The sequence below is a fragment of the Nomascus leucogenys genome, chromosome 17 (assembly GCF_006542625.1).
Source record: "Nomascus leucogenys isolate Asia chromosome 17, Asia_NLE_v1, whole genome shotgun sequence".
Classification (NCBI taxonomy): Eukaryota; Metazoa; Chordata; class Mammalia; order Primates; family Hylobatidae; genus Nomascus; species Nomascus leucogenys.
In genome coordinates, this window is record NC_044397.1 from 63312755 (window position 1) to 63334897 (window position 22143).

General features: G+C 39.1%; 1 protein-coding gene across 2 annotated transcripts in view; it reads left to right on the plus strand.

Moving 5' to 3' along the window:
• The window catches only part of GLI3 (GLI family zinc finger 3), a 276407-nt gene that overhangs the window by 172064 nt on the left and 82200 nt on the right, over window positions 1–22143 (plus strand). For both annotated transcript variants that reach the window (XM_012496984.2, XM_030796692.1), the window contains 2 exons: window positions 17108–17313; window positions 20263–20409. In XM_012496984.2, coding sequence (XP_012352438.2) covers window positions 17108–17313; window positions 20263–20409 — 353 coding nt within the window. The remainder of the gene's footprint in view (window positions 1–17107; window positions 17314–20262; window positions 20410–22143) is intronic.

Below are 22143 nucleotides of genomic sequence, written 5' to 3' on the forward strand. Positions count from 1 at the left end.
TTAAAATCAGTGAAAGAGGCTACTAAGTCATTTCGTTTTCTTTCAGTGTGAATAAGGCTATTGAAGGAGGGTAGCTCAGGTGTTACACTCAAGCCCAAGTTAGTAACCTAAATCATCCCATGTAGGGTGAGAGGGGAGCCCACTAGCTCCATTGGAGTTAAATTTACATATCTAAAGAATTTCATCATAATTTGCATAAAATGGATTGCCATATGTATAGAAATAATGAACAACAGAAACAAAATTATTCGAGTATCTTACTATAACCATTACATTTTCTTGTACATGTTATTTTTTGAAGCATGGTTTATGACTGGGACAGAAATGAACAGCTGATAAACTTATGAACTAGGTTTTCTAACTCTATTAACAAAGAGTAAATATTTTATTCTTTAATGCATTATACCCTCAATGTAGATATTGGTAAAACATTGTGATATAGCTTGACAAAATTCAGCTGTCTTAAAAGCAAAATTCTTATAAACGGTATGTTCAATTGTTTTTACTTGCCTTTTTGTGCATGAGAATTTCTATTCTTAACAAGCAGATGGGGTGTATGGTAGCTAACCAGGGGTCTGCATTTATTGATAGTGTACCTGGGAGTAGTTTTAATAATAATTTAAAAATATTAAATAATAATAATTAATATTAAAATAATAATTTTAACAATAAATTATAAACAAAATATAATTTTTATAAAATAAAATTAATAAAAAAGAGGACCAAAAAGTTTGTCAAGAATGATTGAACACACAGTCTGTGATGAAAATGATACAGTATAAATACTTATTTTTAACACAGAAGCTCTTCCTTAAAGAACTGCAGAAGTACCAAGGAGTGTGGTCAGGGCCTGGTTTCATTGGTATCCTCTTCTTTTCTTGCTGGGCCTGGCTTGAACGAGGCTCTTGGGGTCTGACCTCTGTGAGCCCCCAATATGGCTGTGCATCATTGGAGCACAGACTTTGTTGTGAGGTTCTCTGCTAGTGTTCCATTTAGCAAATAAACACTTCACTGTGCAGGATCAAGCTGCTTCTTCACAGAGGGAGGATTTATCAGGAAGATGGGAGTTAAACCTCTTTTGGCTAGAAGAGGCACTTCCTGCTTGGAGTGGGCTCTGCAAACAGAACCCCCAGTGAGCTGAAATGCAGCTTCCATAATGCCTCCTGCATAACACAGCTAAACATCCCTCATGAGTGTGACTGGATTATGGCTTTGCTGAATAGTTTCTTTGAGCACATCCCTTCCCCACCCGATAATTGGTTGGTTACATTCACCCACGACAGTGCTATTTGGTTGGGTTTCAAAGTGTAATTCCAGAGAACTCAAACATAGTGCTGTTGGCACATGGCTTCTCATGATCATCTTTGTAAAACTAGTTAATCATCTGTTTTCGTAATAAATGTGGACCTCAGTGAGTTTCCATTCTCAACTCTACCACAAGTTAACTAGATCCTTGAGCACTTTCCCTCATCTCTGCAGGCCTTGTTTTCATGTACAAAATAAATTAATTAAATGATCTTTAAGATCCTTTCTAGTTCTTAACATCTCATGCTTATGGAAAAATTTAAATTTGTTCGTTGTTTTTTCCTAGTGTGTGGACACTTACAAGGGGATTCCATGAAAATATTGTGGCCCTGACACATGCATGCCCACATGCCATTTTTCCCCCCAAGCCATAAAGTTTCTTGCCTGCTCTTTCCTTATGTGAGGCTCTGCTGAAAAAGTCTTGCCTGAATGCTGGTCATACTTCCCTCATTACTCTTTATACTCTGCAAGTGACACTTTGTGTATATTGCAGCCACCAGTGTGACCTGCCATGGCACTACAATTTGAACATCAATTTAAATAGATTCCCTTTGGAAGTCAAGGTAGCTAGATAACCATACCATCCTTTTCTATTAAAAGCCTCAATAATGTTAAAAATATAAGTGTATTTAAGCATACATGCCCATGTGTATCTGGTTTGGGGCAGTTTTTCTTTGTGTTTAAACTTTGAAGCATAGACTGGGTTTGAATTCAGCTCAGATATTTACTGTCAGATTACTGAATCTGTCCAAGCCAGTTTCAACATTCAATCCCATTTTATATCAAGGATTCAGCAAAGGAGCATATATATAGCACTTAACACGGTGTCTGTCACAGCATAGGTATTTGACAAATGGCAGGATTGCCTGCTACATATCTATCACCATATTTAAATCATCTATTCTAAGTACTACATCCCTTTTTCCATCTTTTAACATCTCTGAAGTTGGGACGTATTTTACAATCTATAGTGTTTTACAATTGCTTATTGGTGAAGTGGCAGTCCTGAGGAAGTTCCAGGTATCTTTTAATAAAATAATTTTGCTTATATTTCCCTTTTTTGTACATGTACTGGAATGATATATGTTTAAAAAATCTATGTCTGAATAATTCTAAAAGATCTCTTTTAATAAGTAAAGTAAAAACCAAAAGTGATAGGGAACCATTATCTTTTTTTAGTGGTATCTAACATAATTTTGCACCTTTAGATCAGTAACATCTTAGAGTTGATGATATGTAGTATGTCGTATGTATTATGTGTGTGTGTATGTATGTATTCAGTCAAAAAATTGATTCGTTGTCAAGATTTTTTCCCCTGAGAGCCCAGCCACATTTTCCTAAATGTTAGAATAATGGACCTAGTTGCAAGAATGTAAAGTTAAAAATGTAAAGAGAATGTTTTCAAACTGCTGTTGCTGCCTAAACCTTGCAAAATGAAAAAACGAGCACTTCTTCAGCTTGGAACAGTTTATAAAGGAGGAAAGCATGTGTTGTGTGATGGTTATGCTGGTGTATTTGTGCAGATGCATAGCACAGGCTCTGAGAGGGTAAGACTTCATGATTAATGGTGTTTATTCTTGACAGAAGCCTCCTTTATTTATCTGCAATACAGTTTAGCGATTTTATCAGGCACCTGAATGAAAAATATTCAGTCATACCAATATTGCAGTGTAAATTGAGTAGAGTCACTTTTTATTATATCTTTCTGCCTTATCATCTGCACAGTAATTTTCTAGCAGAGGTTTGATATGGAAAGGCTGGATTTAGCTGTACTTGACACAAAGCCTCTTCAATTTCCCCTAAAAGTTCAGGCTGCTCTTAGAAATGTGTGTGTGTGTGTGTGTGTGTGTCTGTGTGTGTGTATAATATATAAACCTTCTCTCTTATCCAAGCAATTTCAGGATTTGAAAGAATAAAGATAAAATGCACAAACCTGGATGGGAGAAATGTTGTTAATATAAAAACATCTAATAGCTGTGAACCCACTGGCAAAAGCTCCTTTAGTGTTAAAGCTTCTGGCTCAGTACTGAACCTTTTGCATGGCTACCTGGTCCCACTTTCTTCTAATCAATCACCATCCAAATCCAATTAGCATAAAGCCAGACCCCATCGTTTCTCCTGGGAGAATGGCCCAGAGACGACATCAGTTGCTGCAATGATTGTGATGCTATTCTCGAGAAAGGAAAAAGAAAAGAATTCTCATTTGTAGGATAGTCAAGTGATGGGTCGCTAAATTTTAAACAAAAATGTATTCAAGCAACAGACTTTATAACATGGTCAAAGCTAAGCAATGACAGACAGGGAAAAATGGTTTGAATCATAGAAATCATTGGATTTTAGGAACAAAGGGGGCTTTAAACCTTGTGAGTAGAATGGAGATCATCTACTCCAAAGCTTCTCATTTGACAGATGAAAACAGTGAGGCTCAAAAAGCTGTTTTTGATAAGACCATGGTCCTGTGCACAGGTTTTCCAAGGGTAATATGAACAAGTAATTCTTGCACATCATTTAGACATTTCCAGTCAGATGAATCTCTCCTCCTTTATGGTACTGGAAGACTTGCTTTCTCTCTGAAGAAGGAACTGCAGGAGGAGACTTTGTAGCTCCTTGTTAAGTAGCCAGACTCATTTTCAGTCCTCCGTGATGCTGTTCTCTATGTCTTGGGCAAAGTTCCCGAAGGCCATGATAACAAGACCCCTAAGAAAAGTATCCCCTTATGTAGCAGTTGATGCTGCTTTTCTGTTGAATAATATAGACAAATTGTTCCCCATCACTACATACACTCTAGAGTACACTACATATACTCCTTTTCCATATATAATTTAAGTTTGAAAAGTTAACACCCTCCAAGGGGATAAAGTTCTGAAATATTGAGAAGTATGCTTAGGACATAAAGCCTTAGTCTCATACAGTAGTCCTACAAGCTCTACTTCCAGTTACATCTAAAGAGCCTGCCACTTCAAAAGGGCTCACTTTTTTCACCTTTATGGGACCAATGGCCCTAGCAAACCTTGAAGATTTTATTCTGGAAAAGAGTTATTGAATCACTAATGATAGTTCCTTGTTGGACATCTCTATGTAACTTAAAATAAGGATGATTAAAAGAATGAGAAGTAGGAGTGAGATGTCAAGGTTCAAGGGATAGCTCAAAAAACAGTCTAGTTAGTAGTTAACAGTAATAATAATTATGATGAGGATGATGATGATACTAATATAGAAAAAGTCTTTATACTAGCTAGAAGATGAGACTACTGTTGATAAAAGATTCATTCTGATTCTTGAGGTAGCCTTACTGTCTTCTTGGCTGAGAATTCTAGGTGCTTCCTGTCTTTGTTATAAATATCCTCTGTAACACCTGCCACTGGACCCAAGATTAAGCAAGGATTAAATAGTTGGAACCCAACTTCCTGTTTTCAATTAATTATATCCACCTAGTACCTGAAGTCTGCGAGGGGAAAGTTCTTGCTTGAATAACAGATTCTGCCTTAGTGCTGCTGAGACTTTTAAAGTAGCTGTTTACCTTGAATTGTTGAGATTTCCATGTAAATGATACAAGCGTGAGTTGGTTTGTTTGTAAACAGATCTAATTGAGTCTCTTGTGTGTATGTTAGGGTCATTTTCCCTTACACTTGATGTGTATTATGGCTCAGACTCAAAAGTTTCTGCCAAAGGAAATCATGATGGATAAGTTTCCACATTGTTGGAAAATGTAACACCTATACAAACAAATGTCACTTATCCCAGGAGTTTTCTAGGCACAGTTAGTTCATCATAAAGGGACTTAGTTGTTTGAGGAGCCATTCTTTCTATGCTATTGTGTGTCAATATTTTTCTATTTTGCCTTGTATTTTCTTTTGGAAAGGATATTATTTTGCCTGTTTGAGTCCTGTTTTTGAGATGGAATTGGTAATTCATCAAATTGCAGAAAATAGGATCGGTAGAATTAGTGGAAAATAGAGAGGAAAGTCACAGAAATCAAACTGATTTAAAAATTTTTGTTTTCTCTGTCTCTAAAGAGAAAAGTTTTTTGTTTATTTTTTTTTCCTCATGGCAATGAAGTTGCTGAACGAAAACTGCAGAATTATTATGCTCTTGAATTCACTTTGGAGAAAAAAAATCCATCATCTTAACTAAGGTAAATCAAATCGCTTTATCTGTCTGTTAGGAGAAAAGATGAGATGGGTGCGCCTAAGTAATGCCGAAGTGACATCATAGCTGAACTCACCCGGCCACAAACAGCTCACTCCCTATCAGGTCCTTGAGGGAAATCAGTACTCAAGAAGGCAACGGAAGCCAGGTGACTTTGGCCTTAACCAGCCCAGAGCTCTAGGAATGGCAGCAGCAGCAGGAATGAAGGTGTTGGTTGTAGGGGCCAACATTTACTGAGAATTTACCATGTGGCAGTCACCAGGCTACATGCTTTCTGTATACTTCCCTGTTAAAAAGGAAATGGTACAGTGCTGCCACTTCTCTGTCTGGGCTTAAGTAGCTGGAGAGCAAAGTAGGCTTTTAAAGATCTAGTTCACCCAGCAGTCAAACCTAAGCCCAAGACTTTGCAACTGGTGTATAGAACAGCTTACTGAATGCACACTTCCAGGTACAGGGAGCAGGAGAGTGAGACGGAAGGAGAGACTCCTTTGATCCTCTGGGCCTGGCTGGATTGGCCTCTGCCGTGGCCTGCTCCACTGGAGGAAAAGGGACTACCCAAGGGAAAAAGCTTGGCTGATCAAAGGTAACCACTTGTTATCTCAGGGGAAGAGGAGAGGAAAGGACATCATGTGTGTGCTTTCTTAATGCAGATCAGTTAGGAAACTGTCTAGAAAACAGAGCCGCATCAGATGTCACAGAATCCAACCAATGAGAGCAGCTCTCCATCACCCATTCAACATGGCACCTAGGTGGTAGGAAAAGAATTGCAACTGGACATATGAATGTCTCTTTTGACAGCGACAGCTGTTTCTTCATCAAGGTGGTATTTCTGTGGACATTGTAAAGATGGACATAGCATATTAGCAATGAATTATATTTATTTTTATTATATTAATTTATAATTTGTAATTAATAATTATAAATGAATATTATATTCATTTATACTTATTAATTCCATTTTATATTTATATAATATATACATTATATAATAAAACATTTTATATAATAGTTACCGGTTTTATCCTTCTTACCAACTCTAGTAATCAGGGGAAGAAGATAAGAAAATATCTTCCATTTATTAGACATTGCAGAAACAAGGATACCTTTGTGTGAACTATTTGGACTCCATTTGGAGGACAAAAAAAGTCTGCTAAAATAATAATTTAATATATAATGTGTACTCATAGAATTAAAATATTTAAAACATATGTTATTTAAAAACAAGTTGTCATCTGCCATTTGGTTCAGGTACGCTCTTTTCTCCACTTTTTTTCTCTTCTGTTCTTAATTCTAAAATGTGAGACACATACATTGAGCTCTTTAAACAAAAGTTTAAACAAAAGTTAGTGGGATAGAACGCAGTCCCAGGCTATGAGATGTGGTCATTTAGCTCTCAAGTACTTATTTGAACCAGCAGTATGTTCATTAAGATCTCTTTTTAATAACAGTGCATTGCACGTTATAGTGGCTGGAATGGACTTTCTTTTTAATTCTTTGACCTTGAAATTTTAATTTATTAATGAGTTATATTTACAGTACAGAGTAGAGACAAATTTGGCACATTGTTCTTTGCAGTCTTTCCTGGAAGGAATGAAATCAATTTTAGCTATAAAGAATTGCATTGCTCTTATACAGTGATACTTGTATAACATTGTTTCGGTTGTTGGAAGAACATGACCAACATATATTTGTTTGGCTTCTCTCTTCACAAGAAGCTCCTTTGATTGGCTTAGCAGTAGCCCCTGCCCCCTCCAAAGTTAATACACAGATGTCCACCTTCCATAGCTTACGTTGAATTTAGACTAATGTGTCAGCTAGACTATTTTTGTTTTATAGCAGTAAATATGTTATTTATGTTACCTTTTAAAGCATCAATATTTTATAAGTTTTGAAAAATAAAAATTATATCAATTTGATTTTCTGAATTTAATTGAAATGGTTGAAACCACTGTGGGAAATCTTGATGTATTTGGCATGTATCCTTTTAAAAAATTATTGATGAATAATACAGAGAAAGGTGCACAAAATGTACACATGTAGCTCAGTAAATGATGATGAATGATTGTGGAGTGAAAACTTCTAACTTAACAGTTCTAGAAATAGAACATCCCCACACCTCAGAAGCCCTTCTTCCATACTCTCCACCCACCTGAAAGTCAACATTATCCTGACTATCCTAACACTGAAGTTGACTTTTGCCTGTTAATGAACTTTATATAAATGGGATCATACATTATATTCTTTTGTGCCAGGTTTCTTCTTTTTTTAGTTAATTTTTATTTTTTTCTGATGAACTTCCCATTTTATTTATCACAAATTTTTTATTTTTAAAGCTTTTTTATTACATATTTTTTATTTCAATAGCTTTTGGGGTACAAGTGGTTTTTGGTTACATGGATGAATTGTATAGTGGTGAAGTCTAAGGTTTTAGTGCACCTGTGACACCAGTAATGTACATTGTACCCAATATGTAGTTTTTTTATCCTTTATTCCCCACCCCCCGCTGACCCCTCACCCCCTGCTGGCTTTGAGTCTGTAAAGTTCATTATACCACTATGTATGCCTTTGCATACCCATAGCTCAGCTCCCAGTTATAAGTGAGAACATATGGCATTTGGTTTTCCATTCCTGAGTTACTTCACCTAGAATAATGGCCTCTAGCTCCATCCAAGTTGTTTCAGAAGGAATTATTTCATTATTTTTTATGGGTGCTGGGCTTCTTCTATCCATCATTATGTTTGTGAGATTTTTTATGTTGTAGTTTGTTCATTTTCATAGCTGTTTACTATTTCATTGTATGAATTATTTGTCCATTCTGCTGTTGATAGATATTAGGTTGCTTCCGATTTTTAAGTGGATGACTAATGCTTCTATGACTCTTTGAGTACATATGGCACATATGCACACGTGATTGTCTCATATATTCCAAGGAAAAGGATTGCTGGATTATATGGTAAGAATTTGTGCAAGTACCCAATGCCTGACTGTTTTCCAAAGAGGTAGTTCTAGCTTGTGCTCACATTGAGAGTTCCTGTTGGCCTAAATCCTCATCAACATTTGTCACTGTCAGACTTCTTAATTTTAGCCACTCTAGTGGATGTTTAATGATAATTCATTTTGGTTTTAATTTGCACTGCACTATAAATGATGTTTATGGAGAGTTAGTTAAAAGATAATAGAAAAACCTTATCATACTAAGAAATAAAGTGTAATTCAAAATACATGACTTTTATTTTGAATATGTAAGAAGTGCATAATGCCTGAGAAAATGCTGGAAGTAATTATGTTAAAATGTTGACATTGGTTAGCTTGGATAGAGTGAATGGCTATTTCTTTTTTTAAATAATCACTTGTCTTTTTCATTCATGGAATATGAAGTCCTTTTATACTCAGAACAAGAAACTTTTTTTTTTTTTTTTGAGACAGTTTCACTCTTATTGCCCTGGCTGGAGTGCAATGGCGTGATCTCAGCTCACCGCAACCTCTGCCTCCTGGGTTCAAGCGATTCTCCAGCCTCAGCCTCGCGAGGAGCTGGGATTACAGGCATAGGCCACCATGCCCGGCTAATTTTTATTTTTTATTTTTTATTTTTCTTTTTTGTATTTTTAGTAGAGACGGGGTTTGTCCATGTTGGTCACGCTGGTCTCAAACTCTCCACCTCAGGTGATCCACCCGCCTCAGCCTCCCAAAGTGCTGGGATTACAGGCACGAGCCACTGTGCCTGGCCAATAAACTTATTTACAAAAATCTCTTGAAGTAATGTTTCGTCATTAAAACAAATATTTCATTTCCCTTCTCTGTCTTTAAAAAAATCAGCCTTAGCCCTTAAATTCTCCATGTAAGAAAATATTCATCACCTTAGCATTAATGCATACATTAAGCAATATTCTAACCCTCACCTTTAGTGGCCACTTTCATTCAAATCATATTTACTTTTTGTGCTGGTTCATTGTCCATATTTTTCATGACCCAGATGCTTTTGGGAGACTCCTGTGAATGCTTTTTAGCTGTGCCACTCATTAGGTCACATCCACTCATACACACTTCTTTTGAGTGTAGCCTTTTGCCTCATTTGACTGTAGGCTCTTTCAGAGAAGAGACCATGCAACCACGTATCATGCTCCTTGAAATCTCTCCCAAGTGCAGAAATCATAGTGGATTCTTAGGGAATGGATTTTCAATAAAATGTTGTATTAGTCCATTTTCAGGCTGCTGATTAACACATGCCCGAGACTGGGCAATTTACAAAAGAAAGAAGTTTAATGGACTTACAGTTCCACATGGCTGGGGAGGCCTCACAATCATGGTGGAAGATGAAAGGCACATCTCACATGGTGGCAGACAAGAGAAGAGAGCCCGTGCAGGGAAACTCCCCTCTGTAAAACCATCAGATCTCCTGAGACCTATTCAACATCAGGAGAACAGACCCGCCTCCATGATTCAACCGTGTCCCACACATTCCCCCCAACAACACATGGGAATTCAAGATGAGATTTGGGTAGAGACACAGCCAAATGCTATCAAATGTGTATCAAATGAAGAGATCATTGAAATGTTCATCTGTGTGGTTATACATGTAGTTTTTAAAAATTAAAATCCAAATGGTAAATTTGTAAAAAGCATATGCCAATTAAGAATTCATGGAAAAGTATTTCATAGCTACAAAGATGATGAAAATAGGATTGGAAATGGAACCATTTTATCAACTAGGGGCCTGGGGGCTGATGGAGTGGGTATGTACAGGGGTGTGGGTAGGGTTAAGGGGACGAACAAGTAATAGTAAAGCCCCTAATACAGTCGAAGTTGGAATGAAACAGTGATTCAGTGAGGGCTGGAGCAGCAGAGGAGGGCTCGCCCACCAGGAACAGTGGCCTTGGGGGAGCAGTGCCATACCACAGAGCCACAGCTAGTGGAGAGGGAGGAGGGGACTTGTTTTCCCTTCCTGCCAACTCCTGCCATGCTTCCCTTAAGTGGAAACCGGAAGGAAGGCGAGCCAGCTGATTCAGACCTTAAAGACCAGACTCCCCACACAGGCTGTGGCCTTGGGGAGGAGGAAGAGCAAATGGAAAGTAACCACCATAACCATCTGCACCTCTCAGGGTCACGTGGTGTTTCTAGGGCAGAGGTTATCTGAAAGCTTACCTTGCATAGAGGGAAAAAGAAGTATAGGATTGTGCAGATTTATGACAGTGTCTGCTATTTAACTCTTGAACATTTTAGATATTTGTTTTCTTTAGTGTATGGAAAGGAAGAAAAACATATATATACACACACACACACACACACACACACATATGTGTATATATATATATATACACACACACATATATATATTTGAGGCAAGGTCTCACTCTCTTGCCCAGGCTGGAGTGCAGTGGTGCACTCATGGCCCACTGCAGCCTCAACCTCCCAGGCTCAAGTGATCCTCCTGCCTCAGCCTCCCGAGTAGCTGGGACTGGGACTATAGGAGTGTGCCACCATGCCAGTCTAATTTTTTTATTTTTATTTTTCTAGAGATGGAGTCTCCCCATGTTGCTCAGATTGATCTTGAACTCCTAGGCTTGAGTGATCCTTCTGCTTCAGCCTCCCAAAGTGCTGGTATTACAGGCAGGAGCCACTGCACTGGGGCAAAAGCAAATTTTTTCTTACAAATTTTGATTTATTAAAATGGTGTTTATTGAATAATTAATTAATTGGTTAAAAATGCATTAAAAAGGACAACTACCCTCTGTTCTCTGTTAGACCACTGCTTGAATATGAAGAAGGATGTCTACTTGTTATATTATAAAAAAACAAAAAATAAGCTTATGTAAAAAACCAACATATTTCAGTCTTTCAGTAGTTGGAGCAGTCATGCAGAGATGCAGGAGATATGTGTACATTTCCAGTATCCCAAGCAATGTGCGAGCAAATTGTAATAATCTGGCATATAAACCTTGTTTAATGCTCTCACAGTGGGTAATGCAAGTGATTAAATACTGTGATTTTAATCTTGGCATTTTAGTAACCTAATAAGATAGATGAAAAGGCAGTAATGAATTAGATTATATAATAATATTTCATTCTAACTCAGAAGTCCAGTTATTCTCTGCAACATGTTTTAAGTTTCTCATGGTACACTGTTAAAAATGCTCTGATAAGAATCTTCTACTCTTTCATTGTAATCTATTTTCATGACCATATAAAAAATATTCTGAAATCAAGTTATCTGCACAAACAAACAGTTTCCACTGGGCAATATGGAAACAAAATGCCAGCGACTCATTAGGTCTCCACTGTCTTGGAAGACAAATGGGTAGAAACAGCATAAGGGGCCTTATCCCTGAGTGGACACAGAGGCCTTGCATACAGGAGCCAAGACACAGGGATAATGGAGCGAGGCACATCTTCCTAGCTGTGCCCCGTAGTCCCAACAACCCTCTACAGTTTGGGAATCTCTGGTGCCCAGACAGCAGTTTGTCAGATTTAGTTTGGAGGGCCACAGGCATATTTCTATACTCTTTTGCTGCAACATAAATAGCATGGAATGTCTGTTCTTGGGCCAGTTCTGAATTTCAGTGTTTTTCTCAGAATGTTTGTTTGTTGTTTTGGTTCTTTCCTCCATGGTTTGTGTCCCCCTCCAATGATTGAGCCACAGACAGTCCCAGGATAGAGAGAAGGTGGACTGCCACAAAGACCCAAAGCGGTGATCTTCAGTTCATTTCTGTGTGTATCTACTAAAAATATGCATCAAGCAGACACCTACAATTTTTTTCCTGGCACTACTTTTAATCTTCAAATGAAGATTTTTAACAAGCTCGACAAATATTTACCAGGCCAAGTTGATGATAGTTTGTAGGAAAATATATGTCATTTCTATGGGAAATTTTGTGGCCGCCTTCTCCATACCTCCCCTGTCCTCTTCCTTCAGTGGAATTCAGCACTCCTCTGGTCATAATCCTGAGTGCCCCTCACATAGCAGCGAACACACGTCTGCCTGATAAATTTAAGGAGCTTAACCTTCTCTCCCAGATTTGCTTTCCAGTTAAAAACACAATAATTGGGCCGGGAGCAGTGGCTCATGCCTGTAATCCCAGCACTTTGGGAGGCCGAGGCGGGTGGATCATCTGAGATCAGGAGTTCAAGACCGGCCTAATCAACATGGTGAAACCTTGTCTCTACTGAAAAGACAAAAACTTAGCCAGGCATGGTGGCACATGCCTGTAATCCCAGCTACTCAGGAGGCTGAGACAGGAGAATCGCTTGAACCCTGGGGGGCAGAGGTTGCAGTGAGCCGAGATTGCGTCACTGCACTCCAGCCTGGGCAACAAGAGCGAAACTCCATCTTGAAAACAAAAAGCAAAGCCACAATAACTGACAAATGATCTAGCTGCCAAGAATTTGAAGGTGGCTCTGTTAGGTAAGGTTAAAAACATCTTTATTTAAAGACTATTTACATGTCAGGAGGCTGTTTGGCTATGGTAGTTCAAGTTTGGGTGCTCAGCTTTGTTTGCTTAGAAACTCATTTTTGTCACACTTTAGCGCTAGAGAAATATGCTAACCCAGCTCACGAGAGCCTAATGTGGAAACAATTAATAAGTGACCAAATTTTAATGAGAACTGAATACCAGCCACTGCTCTGCTAGGGAACAAATCGCCATTTGGACTTTTTTTTTTTTTTTTTTTTTTTTTTCCGAGTTTAGAATCAGAAGAAAAGAAGTGTTGTTGGCTGGTTCTGCAAGAACATCAACAACCACAGCACTTAGGCACTGTGTTCCTACCTTTACACACAGGATTCCAGCCCTCATGGCAGCTCCTGGAGGGAGCTGTGATTGTTCCAATTTTGTGTATAAGGAAACTGATGCTTGAGTGAGGGAATAAGTGAAGAAACCTTCAAATCCCATTCCTTCAAAACCCTTGCATTTAATTACTGACTTAATTTTCTTAACCACCTCATGTGACTTTATGATTTTACTAAGGGAGGTCCTGGAAAATCTAAAGAGGTGCCTCCAAGGTGCTGTCAGGGAGAGGAGCAAAGCCGACTGGTGTGATCAGATTTGCTATGGAAAGGGGATTCTTCCACACAAAAAACCTGCACACAGATGTTTATAGCAGCTTTATTCATAATTGCCAAAACTTCGAAATAACCAAGTTTTCCTTCAGTAAGTGAATGAATAAATAAGCTATTCCATACAATGGAATATTCTTCAGTGCTAGAAGGAAGTGAACTTTGAAAAGATATGGAGGAAACTTAAATGCATATTACGAAGTAAAAGAGGCCAATCTGGAAAGTCTACATACTGTATGACATTCCGGAAAAGGCAAAACTATGGCGAGGGCAAAAAGATCAGTGGTTTCCTGGAGTTGGGGGCTGGGAAAAGGAAGAAGGGAAGAATTGGTGAAAGATGATTTTTAAGGCAGTGAGTCTGCTCTGTATGATACTGTAATGGTAGATACATTTGCCCAAACCCATAGAAAGGATAACACCAAGAGTGACCCCTAAACTGTGGACTTTGGGTGATGATGATGTGTGAGTGTAGGCTCATCACTCGTAATAAATGCACCACTCTGGCAGAAGATGTTGATAATGGCAGGAGGCTATTTATATGAAGAGGCAGGGGGTATATGGGAAATCTCTGTACTACAGCTCAATTTTGCTATGAATTTAAATTGCTCTAAACAAAGTCTGTTAACAAAAAGAATGTCTTAATATTTCAATATTTGAAATCACACAGTATGTTGCATTTGCTACCCCTACTATGCGTGTATTTATGTTTATATGTGTGCATATATCTGTGTACATATACACATGTGTATATAAATATGTTTCTGTATATGTGTATTACAGGTGGAATATGTTAGCACAGTATGTGATGTATATGTCACATATGATTTTACATATGGATGTATGTGTATATTTGTATATATGTGTGTGTGTACGTGTTGAGCATTCAGTATATACTAGGCTCAATACATGGGACTTTCCTCATGTCATCTTCCTAAGACTCCCACAAGGTTATCTTCCCCTTTGGACCTTTAAGGAAGAGGAGAAGGTGAGCATCAAGGCTGAGGTCCACTCACATTGAGTCCCACTGCTTGGATGCATCTGTATCTAGAATTCCTGATGACCCCCTTATGACTGCCTGATGCATCTGTATCTTTATCTTCAAATCCTGGAGGAACCCTCCTTTCCACTGTTGCTTCTTAGCAGTGTGTAAAAGGACCGTAGAGCCCAGTGCTCCTGCCAGAGAAGATATGACCAGGTCTTGGAGCCTCACTCGTGGGAAGCTGGTTTAGTAGGTACCTTCAGTGTCCTGGTGGGAAAGGCTTGAATCCTAGTGAAGCAGTGACAGGGACATCAGACTTGATAGACTTTGGTGAGGAGAAAACAGCTTCCTAGGCTTTCTTTGGGATTGATGACCACCCTAGCCTGGACTCTATAATTTTTGTGTTTTTCTAGATGCTGATTAGTTTTCCTGTGCATAATTCTCCAAAATAGAATGTGGACCTCTAGGGATATTCTTACTACTCTTCTCAACTGTGGAATTTTGGAGAAATAATAGGTTTCAATCTTTGGGTAAATCAAGAAAAGCCAATAAGAAATGTCACTGCCCACCCTGATGTTTAGTTCATGTTGCTCAGACCAAGTTATTCCTGGATCACAAAAGCTGGCCCAGGAGGCATCGTCTCATGGCTTTCTTGAAACAGCTCTTCTGCATTCGGTGGCACCAGTTCCTCAGTGGAAATCTATAAACAAGTTTGTGTTTAGAATCAGATTGGAATGATTGCTTGTCCTTTCTTGTGAAGAATAAATGAATGAATTAGAGCATCCCCTGTACCTTCTAAGGTAGCAAACACATCTAAATAAGGAGTAAGATTTAACCAGTGACAGACACGTCTAAATGGGGCTTAGGGGCTGAGTTAACAAAGAACAGAAAGCTAACTTGTTTTGTAGTAAAGAGCTAAAATAGGAAAAACTAATAGGTTATGTTGATTTCTATTTAAACAAGCCATTTTACTAATTTCTGATTGGGTATGAAAGCCTCAAGCTGTTTTGAAAAGAAATAGCTATTTGCTGGTGGTAATTTCTTACTCTTCCCATGTGTAAATTTAGAAAACTTTGGATTTTTATTTTGCTTTCCCAAAGTAGCATCTAAGTAACAAATAAAAAGCCTCATTTTTTTTTTTTTAGTTCAAAATGAAAAAAGAGTCCGAACGAGAAAGTGAGAAAATCCACCTCCACCACCATATTTCAACTTCTTTTATTTTCTGCTGAGAGAAAATTCATTATCTGATCTTTGATTTCATTTATTTCAGTGCCTGCGCTGTGCACTTAGTGGAGCTGGCTTTCACCAAGATTATATTCTGACAGGGTGATGGGGGCCGGGATGTGCGTGAGCGTTTGCTTTGCAAGGAGAAAATGTGTTTCCCCCTCCCTTTCATTTCACTCCTAAAGCGAGTGGTGGAAGAGGAATTTGCTGTTCTCAGTTGATCTCTCTCTGTCAGGGCCTCCCCTTCCTATGGCTGCACCCTCTGTGAATGAGGAAAAGCGGGGAGCACAACTGTTTAACCTGTCAGAGCCAGTTCCCTGATTATCCACTCCAAATGTTTTCCATTAGAGAAGGAACTTGGCGGTCCAGGAGGTTATGCAGACTGGCCCTTCTAGAAGTGGCTGTCTCAGGGTGTGGCTGCGGCTGTGGGACAGCAGGTGTGAGGGGATTTTGAGGAATCTCTCTCCAGAAGCAGATCAGGTTATCATGGTAGCAAGGTGTGTTTTAGAATTTATTTTTATTAACCAAAAGCCTACATTCTACCTTAGCTCATTATAACCAAGGCAGGGGCTTGATCGAAAACGCATTCTTCCCCAACTTTCTAACCCCAGAGCACTTAGTTACTACTGCTCACTGAACGTGGCTCATCGGGATGCCTCATGGAAAAGGGCTTGAGCAGAAAGCTGATTCCAGGTGCTGCCGCACAGAGAGGAGGAGTTGCCTTCCAAGCACTCACACCCGGATCCATAAAACTCATTTTACTTACCACTGCGAGGCCCTGGGAAGTTAAACAGACCTGTGCCTGGATCTTTAGAGTGACTGATTTCCCATTTCTAAGCAGACTTTTGCAATGAGTTTTCTTCCTTACGGGCAGCTCTGCCATGTGCATGATCAGGCTTCTAGACCAGACGAATTTGGGATTGTATTCTTTCATTCTGTTCTGTTCTGTTCTTTTCTTTCCCTTTCTTTTGTCTTTTCTTTGTCTTTTCTTTCTTATTTTTATGCAACACCATGCTAGTAAGAGGTAAGTTTTAAATGGTGACATTAGTATTTGGGTCAAGTGGAAAATACAATTGTAGCAACCACTTTAAGCCCAGTTGCCTGTTATTTAGAATTTCTTCTCATGGAAGAAGCCATAGGCTGACCTTTATTTTACTATTTTGGAGTGCAATGAAGTTTCTCAGAGATCAATTTATTTTCCCAAACAATTGCATAGCGATGTTCTGCCTGCATTATATTATGCTGATTTTAAGATAATAGTACTAAAATGTATTTACCTGCAATTTTTTCCACAAGGCTCCTTTGAATTCACTTAAAATCTTATTTTCTTTCACAGACAGCCTCTGCCTGTGGAGATATTTGTCTCATGCATACCCCTTGTGTCTGGTTTTCTTTGTACCTAGGACTTCTGCCTTATCTAGTAGCCCTACGTATCCGGACCTGCCCTTCATTAGGATCTCCCCACACCGGAACCCCGCTGCTGCTTCCGAGTCTCCCTTCAGCCCTCCACATCCCTACATTAATCCCTACATGGACTATATCCGCTCCTTGCACAGCAGCCCGTCGCTCTCCATGATCTCAGCAACCCGTGGGCTGAGCCCTACAGATGGTAAGTCCAGGATGGATTCTGCTTCTGGAGATCATGCAACCTCCTCCTGACTCCTCACTCGGGATGTGTATAAAGTAGACCTGATGTTTAGTGAGTGTTTCCCACGTGCCAGGTGCTGTACTCCATGCCTTACATGCATGATTGTGTTTCAGTGTTGTAACACCTCATTGGCAGTGGTGTTATCTCCATTTTCAGGTCAGAATAGAAGTGTGCAGTGGGGTTTACTTGCAACGCAGTCATCCCATGGCTAGTCAGGGGCAGAGGTGGAATTCATTGCAAGTATTTCTGAGTCCCAAATCCCTGCTGGTAACTATGGTTCTGTTCTGCTGCTTCACATATGATTAGACTGGTCCTGTAGCCATTCACACACGTGCATGTGTAACGAATGTTTTACTCACCTTCTGATGAACACTTTTCTGTTCTGTGTGTCTGAGAAGCACATTTATACAGATGCATCTGTTAGAAGAGGGCTTCCCAAACTCCAGTGTGCCTATGAACCACCTGGGGAGCCTGATAAAAGGCGATTCTGCATCAGGTGGGATTAGGTGGGGCCTGAGATTCTGTGCTCCTCAGAAGCTGATGATGTCAGTGCTGTTGGTGCCTGGACCACACTCTGAGTGGCAAGGTCTTAGAAAACATCATGGTGCAGGGCTGTTGCTTTCTATCCTTGACCATGCCACATGAAAACCAGAAGAAGAATGTACTGGGAAAGGAAATGAGCTTAAACTTTCTCATACTTGATGCTCATTTTAGGCTCTCAAGGATCGAATTCCTGTTGGTTCTATTAGTCCCCCCATTACTTTTCACATGACTCTTCTTAATTGGAGCTGTGTATTCTCCTGGTGTCAACTTATAAACTGGTCCTTTGATTCAGGAAAAGTATTTTCCATATCATGCGCACATAGGAATTCACTTGCCCGATAATCACTGGAATCTGAATCAAGGTCCAGAATTGCATCACCTATTAATTACAGGTAGCAGGCTCTGAATTCTTTGCAAGAGATCACAAGTCACCACTGCCTGTTCCACATCAGAGAAACACCAGGCATTTCATTTCACTGAGCAGTGCTTGATGCGACTTCCATGCCCTATTCACATTCTCTAGGTAGACGCCTTCCTGAGCCTGGGTGTGCATGGGGAGAAGCTGCATGAAGTGTCTCAGGAAACATCCACTCGCTTGGGTTTTCAGAAATAGCTCTCCTTCAGTAACAGCCGCTTTTTTTTTTTTTGATTCAGTGCAGTGAATTTACTGGTTAATAATAGTAATATAGGTAGCTAAAGAATAAGTTTTGCCCTTTGGGCAGGATTAACATTTTATTTTATTTTGAGAAAGGGTCTCATTTTGTTCCCCAGGGAGTGCGTTGGTGCAATCTCAGCTCACTGTACCCCGGACCTCCTGGGTTCAAGTCATGTTCTTGCCTCAGCCCCCTAAGTAGCTGGGACCACTGGTGTGCATCACCACGCCTAGCTAATTTTTATATTTTTTGTAGAGACAGTGTTTCGCCATGTTGCCCATGCTGGTCTCAAACTCCTGAGTTCAAGAGATCTACCCACCTCTACCTCCCAAAGTGCTAGGATTACAGGCATGAGCCACTGTGCCTGGCCAAGATTCACATTTTAAAAATGAAAATCAAATATGAATTAGGTTTTCTGCTTCAGATTTTATTTTGCACTTGAAGAAGTGGAGAATCATCTCCTTCAAGTACTTGGGAGTTGGTGGAAATGACTGACAAGGAGAATAGACTGAGGGAGAGAGGGAGGCTAGCTGACAGTGGACTTAGAATTATGCCTGGCCTGCAGAAATTTATTCGGGCTAGTGGAAAGTCATACCACTAGTTAAACTACTGAAAGTACTCTTATCATCTGCTTTGTGTAGCATTTGATGATGAGTATATATATCACATTCTTTGACTGGTTGATTTGCCTTCCTTTTCTTGCCTCTCAAGAATCCAGTTAATATAATCAAATAAAGTAACATGATGAATATTTCCCTTGTGGCCTAAAGTTTTTTTCCTTAAAACTCTATCTTTACCACCTATCATGGATAAAAAGTATATGAAACAAATATAAAATACCCACAAACCTATCGCTAGAGTGCTGGTATTTCTAGATAATAATTGCAAAACTTTTATTGATTGAATGCTATGTGCTAAGTGTGTTACATACATAATTTAATTTTTGCTCCTGACAACCTCATGGAGCCAGTTTAAATCCAGATCTCTATGAGTCTGGAGGCCACCCTCAGAACTGCTACAATGTCTTGCTGCTTTTGCACGAAAATTGGCAGGTGGAAACCGATTATTATCCTGTTAGAAAGCTGAGTCTTGGCAGTAAATTGCTCCAGATTGATAGGTATATTTTCTTTTTGATTTTGTAATGAAGAAAAGGAAAAGAGAGCTTTTAAATTATGGAATGTGAAATTGTAGCTTATCATTCAGTTGTGTTATTAAAGCTGTGCTGCCTTTTTTCATACTGGTAAACCCTGACTTTTCATGTGAGTGAGAGTTAACTCAGACACACTTGTCAGAAAGCTTAGAGAAGTATTTTAAGTATGTCTGGAAAGATATCATAGTCTTCTAAGTTGTCTACTATTGTAAGAAATGCAAACATACAGCGATTTGATATAAAAATGATTTTATTTGGGGAGGCAAATGTGGTTATATACATATATACATTTTAATCATTCTTACTTGTTGATAATTTCTTAGACCAACAACAAAAACTTAGTAATGCATTTCACTTTTTTCTATTCCTTTCCTTCAGTTTTATTTTCAAATAAAAGATGTTTAATGGAAGTAAGAGCACAATTTGAGTTAAAGGAGCTTTACTCTAATAAGCCATAAAAGGAATTGCTGATGTGGGTTGTGTAATGGACTCTGAGATGCCTCAAGAGAAACTTCTAGTTGACCGTCTTTCACTAGTAACCATACATCTCTTGTCTCCTCCTAGCGCCCCATGCAGGAGTCAGCCCAGCAGAATACTATCATCAGATGGCCCTGCTAACCGGCCAGCGCAGCCCCTATGCAGACATTATTCCCTCGGCTGCCACCGCCGGCACAGGGGCCATCCACATGGAATATCTTCATGCTATGGATAGTAAGTGACGGGGCTGTTTTCTAGAGTCTTGGGAAATGGCAAAGGCAACTTTATGAAACAGAGAAGATAGAAAGATTAGGTGATTGTGCAACTTTTTGATCTGGAGGAGAAAATGGAACCACCACTATCTGGTGCTCTGGTTCCCTTGGTTTTCTAGAAGCTTCCACAGATTTGGACATCCTGAGACTCCCTGTTTAGCTCAAGGATACCAGTGAACTGACAGATGCATGCAATTGTAATTAGCAGCGATATATAAATATTAGCTGGTTAAAAAAATCCCAGCCCAGGTGACATAGCGAGATCCATCTCTACAAAAAATTAAAAATTAGCTGGGTGTAGTGGCATGTACCTGTAGTCCCTGCTACTCAGGAGGCTGAGGCTGAAGGATCACTTGAGCCCAAGAGGTCGGTGTTGCAGTGAGCCTTGGTCACGCCACTGCACTCCAGCCTGGGTGACAGTGAGACCCTGTCTCCCCAGACCAAAAAAAATTTTTTCCTGTCGTGATTGTCTTGATAACAAAATAAGGGGGAATGGATTTGATATATGGATGGACTTTGCCTCCCCACCCCTTGGTTTCATGGATTTTGTGCTTTAAAAATTAATTTTAAAAAATACCTGTTTTAACAGGTTTTACATTTTTGCCTTAATCATTTAGTTTGCCCCATATGTTTTCTTTACATTAAAAAAATTGTATTCCACTAAGACCGTTTGTAGCTGCGGAATATATGAAAGGATCAGAATAGTTATCAAGTTATCAATAGTTGCCAAATAGCTTATTTGGAAAAAATAAAAACTTTTTCCAAATCAGAAGGGACTGCTTTTAGTACCTAGCAGTGGAGTAAGGTGAGATTACTAGATGCATGTTGTATCACATATTTTGGGGTCCCTTAGGTGTGTAATGATTTTTGTGGGTCACTTATGTAGACACATAGACAAACATGCCTATAATTACCTCTTGTCAGAGCATTCCAGAGCGCTCATCTCTTCAGATCCTTTAAGGATACATCCATTTGCAAGGCGCTCTGAAGTGAACCTAAAGCATCACCCAAGTCGTACATCAGCAAAAGTCACTACCTTTGAATAGGACAACAGTACGACTTCGAGTAGGGCATTTGCTTAGAGTTTTGTTTGTTTTTCCTAGTAGCAGCAATTAACTTACACTTTTCCATCTACAATCTATTTGGGTTCTTCTGTGACAGAGGGCAAGCATATGTCAGCTCTAGTTATTCAGTCCTGAGTCTTGGACTAGAAAGAAGGTGATTATTTCACACAGGGCTAAAAACTCTACAGCCTTAGTCTGCTTACCACCAAGAACTACCTTTGTGTGTTTCGTTGGAACACAAGATTCTGTTGGTTTCCACTGGGAAGCTCATTACTACATGGCAAGTAAAAGAAACGTGTTACAACTTCTTCAGGGGTTCTGTTTGGCTTTTTAGCATAGTGAGCTTACATTTCAGATTCATCATAACCACATTTCAATTAGCGATTGTTAAAAAAAAAGTTGTGTTATTATGCAAATCAGTTATTTAAAATCTGCAAATAAAGAATTAAAATAAGAGAGAATCCTTGGAAGGTCAGCCCGCATTACTTTCCCTATTTGATGAGAATGTGTTTAGTCAGGCAGTGGCGGTTTTTATCTAAATAAAGGATGAAGCTACCCTTTTACTTTGTAAAAACTAATTAAAGGAATTTTAATTTGCCTGAGTATATGGTAAATTGATTGTCATTAAGTAG